Genomic DNA, 11172 nt, shown 5'->3' on the forward strand with positions numbered 1-11172 from the left:
GTGAGAACAGCTCCTACCACCACACTCACACACGCACACGCACACGCACACGCACACACACACACACACACACACACACACACACACACACACACACACACTCACTCACACACACTCATACACGCATGATTAGCGATTACTCATTCATACTGTCTGTTCGGAGGGATGTATCTCGCGCCAGCAAAGCAAGCAATAAATATAATAAATAAATAAATAAGAGCGAGTGTGATCGGTGCGTTTGCCTTATATGGCAGGCGGCATTGCGCTGTCCACGGTGCTGAAACTGCCTGTACGGCTGGCATAGGGGGATTTGGGGTGGGGGGTGCATGCAGTTAACTACATTAATCATACACGCACGCGCACATGCATATAGGCAAACACACACACACACACACACACAGACACACACAGTAAGTGGTGATAACTGGCTTTACAGCATGTGCCAGTGAGTGGAGGAGCAGATGTCATATCTTCCAGCTTCATTGATGAGAGGTATTCTGCTGCTGCTGCTGCTGCTGCTGCTGATGGAGGCAGCAGCAGCAGCAGCAGCAGCAACAGCAGCCTATAGGCTTGGCTTGCGAGGAGTGCGCTCTCAAGCAAGCCAGATGACAGAATGCTGAGCCTCCACTCCCTGCTTCTTGGGGACATCCATTTCACTTTCACCAGCTCAAAAGCATTCACCCCATACTTCAGTGACTTGAATCAGTCTCACAGTAACCAGCTACAGCGGCTAAATTCACACGTCAGCCTGCAGGTTTGGATATGGAGAACACACATGCACACAGTGTGTGGCCCTCCGCTGCTCACCATCACCATCATCACCAACACCGTCACCCTCCTCCTCCGCCTCCTCCTCCTCACTCTAACCACAAGCAGCATGAACATAATCAGCCTGATGCAATGAAGGGATCCAATATTACCTTTCATCCAGTCCAGCACTTGCTTTGGTGTCCATTTACTTATAGGTTCCATAACCAAAGCCATGGTGTCACAGTCTCTCCGAGATGAACAGCACAGCACTCAACGCAGGCCACATAAAACGACCTGTCAGTCACATCTGGAATGACACAGCGGTGGGTAAATCTGAGGAAAAAGAAAAGCTTGTCAGTTTTATTCTCTCCATCAGAGCATGGCCGCCTGCAGAAACGGTGAACGGGATGCGGTGGTGCAATCCACGCGCACACACGGAGACACGCACACACACGCTTTCTCCTCTCTCCCTCCCTCTCTCTCTCGCTCTCTCTCTCTCTACTGCTCTCTCTCGCTCTCTCTTTCTCGTGCCTTCCCGCCAGCAGCCCGCGCGCTGTGAGAAGTGGATTCGGTGGGCGCGAGGGGATGGAGCGACCCCTCCCCTATCCTCTTTTCCTCCCGCCCGCCTCGCTGCAGCATCACAAGGGCCACCACTCATAATACAGACCAGGGAATGGTGCAACGCACACCATATAGGGAGGATCTCTCTCAGTCTCCCTCCCTCGCTGCCTTACACACACACACACACACACACACACACACACACACAAACACACACACACACATATATATAGAGAGAGGAGGGATTTATGCAAAAATAACTTAAGCAGCGATTTAATGAATTTAATTGATTTGAATTTAATTGAAAAACACCACAATAAATAATCGCCTATATAAAGTGCAGTAGGGACACGCCATAAGTAGGGTACATATTACAGAAATTCTGTTTTTATTATTTGTATTCAAGTAAAGAATTTGGTGCCTTTACAATAACATGTCTGCATGCTGGCAGCTCGTGATACATCACGCGGCAAGGTAAGGCTGATATGTAAGCTGTTTTTTTTCTTAAGTTCACCATCTATGGATGAGAAAATCAGCATCAGTTGTCAGGCGCTGCTGCTGGCTGCATGGGCTCAGCTGTGAGGAGCAGCGCCCCCTGCTGCGCACCTGGGACACAGGTGACGTCATGGATTAAGGCAGGCAGCCACCCCACCACCCCACCCACACTCCTCCCTTCCCCAACACGCGCGCACACACACACACACACACACACACACACACACACACACACACACACACACACACATAGGAGGCTCACTTTATAGAAAGTGAGATAAAGCAGTAGATGGGATACAGATAGATATATAGACAAATGTAAGGTTAAAATAAGGTAAGATACAGTGATTATTTAAAGGGCCCATACTGTTTGTTTGTATGTTTTATGTGATTCAGTTCACATTAAGATGTTGCAGCCCCCCCCCCCCTTTTCTAATCTTTTACCCAATAATATGTCAACCCCACACCTTCATACACAGTAAGTACAAATAATAAAACACAGTGATTGTGGATGAACAGTATTCATGGCTCTTACACACAATTAATAATACTGAGCACATTTGTTTTAAAGTGCAGAAGGACATGCTCGGGTCAAACAGATTGCATCTCTCTAAGTAACAATAATGACTTGAGAAGTCTTATAAATTATGGCAGTCTGTGGTTGTGCGTGAAAACCTAGTAAGGGTCAATGTTTATTTCTTTCTGGTTCAAAGAAAAGAACATTTATTGCCCTATTTGTCTGATATTTGAGCCTGTTGCAGGGTGAGGAGATGTGATTTAACTAATTTACTAGTCATTTAAGTTAACTAATTATAAATTACTTTGATAGTGTCTATCAAAGTAATTTGTTTCCCAAGATAAAAAGGAATCTAATTTTAATAAAATGTTTTCTTTATTTGCATAACCGTAGTTAATGTTAAAGTTAATTAAAGTTTTTATTATCATTCTAACCTGTCTATGTTGCACGATATGGCCCAAGGAGAGTGTAATTTTGTCTCTGTTGTGTACTGTACTGTATATGGTTGTGAAGACAGCAAAGCTACTTGACCTGACTTGAAAAATGCAGTGTTGAAAAGCAGGTTCTGCAAGGTTAACACTGTAATTGGATTTTAACATTTAACAAAATTCTACCTTTGGAAATAGGAAATCAAGCATATGCTGCAATAATTTCCTGTCAATATGAAGTCTGATGATCAATCAAAAGTTAAAGCTCAGATATAAAACATCTGCTGTCTGATTAAACACTAATAGGCTACATTTTGGTATCCTGGAGTGAAATTGTCCATAAACATTTCTTTGTTGGCAACATTTCCAGCACCTACTACACATCCAAACACAGTTCCCTTGGCAGACCAGACTGAAACCACTTTAAAAGATATTTTTGACAGATTCCGGAGATGAGGAAGCGAACCATTTCCCATCCAGGGTTTGGGCTGCTTCCATGTCTGTGACCTCCTCCTCCAGCAACCAACTGAACAAAGTCAATGGTGGGCGGGACCACGGTGCTCAGTTTTCAGCCCTTTCCGAATGTCACAGCGATGATCTCGAGCTCCCATTGGCTCCTGTCTGCGAATACGTCACAATCATGATTAGAATTGATGATCGGACGTTCTGATTTCATTGTCTAGCAAAGGGGACTGGTGAAGAAATCTGCTGAATTTGAACGTTCGTTCTGATTTTGACATCAAAATGGTAAGCAGCAAAGTGATTTTGCTTTTCGCTTCAGGGTATCCCGAATCGTTTTTGTTCGTATCCGCTCGAAGCCAGGGTCAGCGCGAATGACCATGCCAGGGTCGGGAAATCACAGATTTGAAGGAAAAGTTTAGCTGCAGCTATCCAGTGGGAAAGCTATGCTAATGGTGGCTAACATTGGCTGGGCTCAGACATGGCCGCTTGGGCCTGCAAGCTAACGTAAGCTGTCTGTATGGCCATTGTGGTGATGCGGCGCTTCCCCGGTTTGTTTACTGTCTGGCTCTCCGTCGTAAAGTTATGGCATGTGCTTCCTGTGTGGTAATTGTGTTTCTGAATCCCCAAGCTGTTGCCTTGGTGGCGAGCTAATCTGACGTGCCCACAATTTGTTGGCTAATTCTCTCCGTAATGTTATTGACTGTGGCCATGCGCAGTCAGCCTGCCAAAATAAAGCTGCTGGGTGCTTATTGGTCGCACAATATTTCCGTATGTGACTTTCTGTTTATCATAACCTCTTGCAACTCTATTCCAAACTTCCAAACACATTTTTCAGCTCTATAAAAGTCCAAATGTTATTACTTTAACCAGACTGGTTGCTGCTCTTTCCTTTCTCCCCCTCTCTGCGTAGCTTACTAATACAGCACAGGTTTGCTGCGAAAGTTTCTTTGAAATCCATATTCACAATACTGTAACACCATTCATTTATATTTCTGTTCGTGTAGAACATAGAAAAGAATAGGCTAGCTGTGTCCAAAATTTGCAAGTTACTTAACTTCGAGTATTTCTTTATTGTTTATACAAACAGTTATTATTTTGAAAGCCTGTTAAAAAACGAAATTACGTTAGAATTAAAAAACGATTTCCAGTGGACTTTTTACTGAACCTTGCTTACGATGCACAATCATGTTTTGTTTTGCCATAAAGATGGATAAACCACCTTCAATTAATTGTAGCTCTGTGGGTTTTTTCATTGACACTGATTTAAATGGGTTTCAGTGATAATAAACTATAAAGAAAATAAATAAATAGAACAATGTCTGGCTAGGCACAACATATTAGCTTGATTGATGGTGTTATTGATGTTACACAGTAGCTTTGTCATAGCTTATTGTACTTTGAGTGACAGTGTGTTGTATATTTTTCAGCTTCACAGTGTTCAATGTCATTTTTTGCAAAGATTTGTAATATATGACAAAGTGTTGACTGGTTGCCTACAACATAATGAGATGGATTGTTTAATGGATTTGTTGTCTTTTTTTCTTTACACTCTTAAGCATAGTGTCTGTCTGCTTTGCTTTCTCCTCAGCCGTACTACCCTGCAGTGTGCCAGCTACACTGAGACAGGATGACTACGATCAAACTCGTGCTAACCTAGAAATATGGAGGTTTTGCTGTGATCTGCATGGCAGCCCCGTTCCCCTCCAGTAGCAGAATGGATGCGTGGCCACAAAGACGTGGCCTGCAGACTGTGAGTATATCATACATTTCATTTCAGTAGGAGATAGAAAAAGTGACATGAGATAAATTCTAAAAGAAAATTCAAAACAAGAAAACATGTACTACTGCTGTAGTTGTAATCTTGAGACTGTGACATTTTGGGGGAAAAAGCTATGTAATAGTTGATGCATTTGCTAAATTAATGTTTATTACAAAGCTATACTGTGATTTTTTTGGAATTAAATTGGCAGCAAAAACAATCTTACTGTAGTTTATAATCGGAAAAAAGTAAATTGCACAAGTGTAATGAAGCTCTAAGTTCACAGTAAAAACTTTATCTCTTCAAACTAATCACCCACCCTAATCTGGAAGTGAGCTCTGATTAATATTGAATTGTTGTGAGAGTTTTGGGGGTTCTTTATCTGTGTGGTTGTCTCTCAGATGAACCTGCGGTCAGTGTTCACCGCTGAACAGCAGAGGATCCTGGAACGTTACTATGAGAATGGGATGACCAATCAGAGCAAGGCTTGCTTCCAGCTAATACTGCAATGTGCCCAGGAGGCCAAATTGGACTTCAGCGTGGTCCGGGTAGGCCCATAAATTATGCTTGTTTGTGAATGAGTTAGGGGGACGCGGAACTCCTCAGTATGGTTTGTGTTGCATTTGTGTTTTATGTAAGGGATGCCCATGTAATGCTGGGGCAAGTAAATGAGGCCATGAAGCTGTGGTTTATTTCCTATGAGGTCTTCATCTAGTGCAGAGGGATAACTTATTATTCTCACAGTGCAGAATCTGTCCCTCTAGTGTTTTGCAGAATGTTTTAAGATAAGATAAGATATTCCTTCATTAGTCCCACAGTGGGGGAATTTGCAGTATTTTTTAAGTGATGTTACTGAGCTGATTGCTCTTCTCCCTGCAGACATGGGTTGGCAACAAAAGACGTAAACTTGCCTCCAAGGTAGACCAGAATGGAGGCGTGTCTCATTCCTTATCCAGTCACGGACTCGCTGGAGGACTACTCTCCAATCACACATTAGCTGGCGGTGCACTGTCCAATCATAGCCTGGCGGCAGGGTCATTGCTACCTGCAGAGATAGCTGCAGCGCGGAACATCCAGAATCGTGTGCACCTTCTCCCTCCATCCTCATCCTTCCCTTCTTTCTCGTCAGCATCATCCTCTCCCTCCTCTTCCTCTCCTCTCAGCAGTGGGAGCAACAACAACAACAACAACAATGATGTCATACTGACCGGGATCTACTCTCTGAACTCCGTCCCTCGCTCCCGACCAAGACCCACAGCACCCCCATCTCAATCAGACTCTGAGCTTTCTGCACACACATCCTCATCTCTGATCAACCAGGTCCTGCAGAGCAGGAACAGCTCCACCTCCTCACCCTTCCACTCCAAGCTGGTGTCACACTCTCAGAATCTCCCATCCCTCACATCTGCCTCAGGGCCTTTAGTCTACACTGCAGTCAGGAAGGGAACCTCATCCCTTGGAGAGGCAGGGGTAAATGCAGGAGCAGGGGTGGTACCTCACAGCTGGACTAGGCAGTACGGTACAGCGCAAACACGCCCTTGGTCCTCTTCCTCACAATCCCAGGCTCAGCTTCAGCCCAGACCTCACTCCAACCCCCAACCTCAACCACCTGCCCCGCAGAGGACGCAGGTTTCCATCCCAGTCCAAAACTCTGGTCCTTCCTCTGAACAGACACCTCGTATTCAGCAGGTCTTCACCTTGTCAGAAAAAGCTGAGGGGGACCGACTTAGACCTGGACCGCCATCTACCCGGAAGGTTCAGGAGAGTCATAGGCATGTGCCTCACCCTCTGGACACCAGTCATAACTTCTCCATCGCCATGGAGACTGGAGATGAAGCAGATGAGTGGCAAAGGGAGGAAGAATTGGCAAATATGGCTGCTCAGACACACATCCACAGGGAGCAGACATCAGCCAGCCCAACCGAGGCTGAAATGTCTGTGGTGAGAGGAAGCCACACACCTCCTATGACTAGCTCCAGACCTACACTGCTTCACAGCAACACAACTCTTCAGGGCAGCTACTCCCTCACAGCACAGACCTCACTTACAGGGGAATCCAGCTCACAGGTAATTCAAGTTCTAGTATTGTTGTTGTTTTCCTTCAAAGTGAATTGAAAGACTCAACTTGAATGTGTCTGTCTTTGTGTGCAGACTTCAGTCGGTGTGTCTGCTGCCCCCTGGGTTATCAGCAACTCCAGAAAGAGAACAGTAAGGACTTTTTTGTCAACCTCGACAAAAGAATTTGAACATCTAAAGTAGGAAAAACATGAAATGTACCATTTTTATACCCATATGTTCTGCTTCTGTGTGGTAGGTTATAAAGCTAGAGCTGTGATAACCTCTATCTCTGCTTTATGACCAGTGTGCATGTTGTGTAGTCAAACACAGAGGTTTGTGTTTTCAGCTGCAGGATCGGACCCAGTTCAGTGATGGGGATCTCATCCAACTGAAGCGCTACTGGGACCGAGGCATGACCAGCCTGGGCTCAGTCTGCAGGGAAAAGATCACCGCCGCAGCAAACCAACTCAATGTAGACACTGAAATAGTCAAGGTAATCGCCTCTGCAAGGTTGAAAGTTACTTCTGTATATTAATAGTGTTAAAGAAATGCAGAGAAATTGAGAAAAGTATCATCTCATTTCTGCAGTATCACTGAAACTAGAGAGCTGTTTTGTTCACTCATAAACCTCTGAGCCTTTTTCACGTGGTCTGGCTACTTGTGTATGACATTTAGTGAAAATAAGACTATTTGACTTGTCTGAGCTTTTTATGAGATAAAGAAAACAGGAAAGAGAAACTTTTCTAGGTCATAGAAGGTTTCTAACTCACTTACACCAAGTTGTGCAAAAGTCATGCACTTCTACTGTATATCAGGGGCACTGAAGGAATGCTGGTGAACTAAATATAGTCTCTGAGTCCTGACACACACATGACCCACTGCCATCTAACTTACTTGAATATTTAGTGCAACGAAGAAAAATCTCTGTCTACAGAGATATACAGTATGCCACTGTGAGGATCATCTTCAAATCATTGAGAAATCAGCTACTTAAACATCTACTTACAACATATTTACATTAGGGTTACTGTGACTACATTTGTACCAGATACTCACTGGTGATATGGCAAAAGAAAAGTCATCTTCAAGCATCTTTTCCTGACTACCTTCACATTTATCACATTGGATACTTTATTATGAAAAACTCATTGATATCTGTGAGCTTTAGAGTACTTTTGTTTACGCCTGTGACACTTACCCACAATGTCTTTTTTTGTGCTTTCCAATTTGCAGACATGGATCAGTAACAGACGGAGGAAGTACCGTCTGATGGGTATTGAAATCCCACCGCCTAAAGGTGGACCTGCTGTATTTACAACCTCATCCCCAGGTAATGAATCTCCACTGGCCCTCAGCCCTGACGAGGAGCGACTCAGAACGCCCGAACTCGAAGATGACTTGAATGATGGGGGATCTGTCTGCCTGTCTGAAGGTGAGACCAAAGATAGAACACACACACACACACACACACACACACACACACACACACACACACACACACACACACATATATATATAAAAAGCGTGGATCTCAGTATTAATGCAGTGTTCTTTCTTCTAGATGGCACCATTGACTCACAACACAGAGACGGAGAAGATGGAACAGATGTGTCCATTGCTGCTCCAATGGCCAATAATGTGGTACTTCATTATTCCTCTGATATTACAATAGAACCTCATTAAATTTAGCCACTTAAGAAGGTACACTGGTTGGAAAAGTGTTCATACTTGAATCATAGCCCATTCAGAGCTATAAGTTCACACTAGCTTTTAACCATGGCACATTTCACTGACTGGTCACTGGAAGTCTTACACCATGATTGTACGTCATTTGCAATGTATGTTAAATATTAATACTCTCTAACAATCTTGGACTATACAATTATTAATATCATAATAATTACATCGTTGCAAGTAACACTAGTTTTGGATTTCATAGTTGTTTCAGTATTAGGGGATTCTATATCAGTGTTTAGGAGGCCTGCTGTGGTGCAGAAAATCGAATGCTACAAATAAACCTGACCAATCAAGGGCATTTGTTTCAAGCATGTTGCAGGCTGCCTATTTTAATCACATAGGTGACACACAGTAAGTGTAATGCATCCTCTTTGTACAGTTATGTATCTAAGTGCAGTTATTATTTTTTGTTAAAGACTGCTGAATAACTGTGGTAAATGTTCAGAATAGAGAATTGTTTTCATTTTAATCATTATTCTGCAGTCTTAGTCTAACATAATACCAGGTCCAATAATTTAGCCAATGTTACATTTTCATGTAATCCTGTGTTTTGAATCTGATATAAATGGCGACTGTATAAAGAGGATACACAGTTTTCCTATCCAGTCCAATGTATGTTGTTGTTTTTTAATTGTTTCTATAGTTAATACTTAATAATGTCTGACTTTATTATCACTACCATTCTGTGTCCAATGATTTATTACCATGGATGATATCACACCGTGTGTTTTATAGTTAGTATGAGCTAATTTAGTCTCATCTTTACGCCGTATTTATTGAATAGAAAACTCATCTTTTTTTATATGAAGTCATGATCAAATCTGTTTTATTGTTTTATAACAGAAGATCGAAGTAATTGGTGAGGATGAAGAAGAGGATGATGATGATGACGACGATGGTGAATTAGTGGCTTCAGACCTAGAGCAAATGCAGAACCTGCTGGAATTCAAGGTGAGGACACAAAAATCAGTGTATAGAAAGCATTGTAACACTATGATGTGAAGCTCTGAATGAACTTTTTGCTTCTTTGAATCTTTCTCTTTCAGCACGAGGAAGTGCAGTTCTTAGAGAACGAGCTAGAGAACCAAAAACAAAAATACCTTGAGCTTGCAAGCTTCACAAAGAGCCTGCTCAGCGCTGTGAGGAATAATGACCTGGAGAGACAGCAGGTACATTCACAGTCATGTTTATACAGCAGTAACATTTATTGGAATATCAACATAAAGTGAAACTCGACCGTTTTTAGACATTTCTAACCTGCAGTTTGCTGCTGTGTATGTGTTCAGGAACTCATGGCCAGTCTACCTCAGCCTTCAGACCAGGACTGGGACGCGACTGTGGAAGGAGGATGTCAGCCTGCTGACGAGTTGGCAGACACATCCTCCGACCACGACGACTCCCCGGCGGCTGGTGAGACCAGCGTCGAGCCTCTGCCGGCCCCGGCAAACGAAGAAGTCCCGCTGGTCACCATAAACGACGACGGTTCGATAACTGAAGTTACTGAGCCCTCTGCATCAGAGGAGCAAGTGCAAGAAGCAGTTACAGAACAAAAGTGACTATCTCATGTACATCAGCTCTCACACAAACACACACACTCATACAGATGTTTCCACACTCCACACAGAAGCTGGTTTCACACAAGATGGACTCTGTGGTCTTACACAAATACTTTAAACTCATGCTCCACGCCCAGTGCCTGTGGATTGATGCTTCACTATGACTGTTGGGCTGACAAATGCCTTTTTTACTGCATATCATTCGCCTTGCTCTGGACCAGTCCAGAGAGAACAATAAAAACCTCTAACTTATCTATGCGTGTGTCTTTTCTCATTTATCACTGATCATAGAGGACAGGGCGTTATATCAGCTAATAATAATTCTTAAGCTATGATACGACTTTATTCTGTCACAAATATTGACTGATTTTTGTAATTACATTTGCAAACAAGAACATTTCTTTTAATGTCTGCCATCATTCTGCTCAAACTACAGGGTCACCATCTAATTTGTTAACTCATATGGCACTGACTGGTCTTGTTCCTCATTTTGAAGGTGAAAGATTGGCATACACTTCAGTTCAAGATAATGTCCATTATGACGTATGGTGTCGTATTTAGAACAAACCAGCAGAGACTGTCCATGGTCTTGAAAATCAGGAGTAGTTGCCAATACAAAGGCATAATTGTGTTTTCAGTTTTGAAGTTGAAAAGTAACCAGTGACAAGCACAAATAAATGTAGGCATGTAGTATATGCATTACCTCACCAAACAAAGACTTTGTGCTCGTGGGTGGGAGAGCGACAGAGCTGCAGAAAAAGTGGATGAGCGTTAAGCCTCTTATTTCCACTTGGACTAGGGATGGACAGGCTTATGAAACAGTGGCTTTAAAACATTCAACTTACACCC

General features: G+C 43.1%; 2 protein-coding genes across 2 annotated transcripts in view; one reads left to right on the plus strand and one right to left on the minus strand.

Moving 5' to 3' along the window:
* The window catches only part of LOC111226770 (connector enhancer of kinase suppressor of ras 2-like), a 62486-nt gene extending 61502 nt beyond the window's left edge, over positions 1-984 (minus strand). The window contains exon 1 of the mRNA XM_022752081.1: positions 921-984. Coding sequence (XP_022607802.1) covers positions 921-984 — 64 coding nt within the window. The remainder of the gene's footprint in view (positions 1-920) is intronic.
* Positions 985-3440: 2456 nt separating this feature from the next.
* On the plus strand, positions 3441-10559 carry hdx (highly divergent homeobox). Its single transcript, XM_022751903.1, has 11 exons — positions 3441-3498; positions 4802-4963; positions 5374-5520; positions 5852-7039; positions 7124-7180; positions 7377-7523; positions 8264-8462; positions 8592-8671; positions 9611-9718; positions 9814-9936; positions 10054-10559. The coding sequence occupies exons 2-11, from the start codon at positions 4898-4900 to the stop codon at positions 10321-10323; spliced, it is 2385 nt and encodes a 794-aa protein (XP_022607624.1). The 5' UTR covers positions 3441-3498; positions 4802-4897; the 3' UTR covers positions 10324-10559.
* The last annotated feature ends 613 nt before the right edge of the window (positions 10560-11172 follow it).

This window comes from Seriola dumerili, unplaced genomic scaffold (genome assembly GCF_002260705.1).
Source record: "Seriola dumerili isolate Sdu_G_001 unplaced genomic scaffold, Sdu_1.0 BDQW01000161.1, whole genome shotgun sequence".
Lineage (NCBI taxonomy): Eukaryota > Metazoa > Chordata > Actinopteri > Carangiformes > Carangidae > Seriola > Seriola dumerili.

Excerpts from the sequence above, each read along its gene's own strand:
- hdx (XM_022751903.1), top strand. The coding sequence starts at position 4,898 with ATGGCAGCCCCGTTCCCCTCCAGTAGCAGAATGGATGCGTGGCCACAA. Across the intron at positions 7,524-8,263 it reads TAGACACTGAAATAGTCAAG|ACATGGATCAGTAACAGACG; the intron begins GTAATCGCCTCT and ends TCCAATTTGCAG. Across the intron at positions 9,719-9,813 it reads AGAACCTGCTGGAATTCAAG|CACGAGGAAGTGCAGTTCTT; the intron begins GTGAGGACACAA and ends TTTCTCTTTCAG.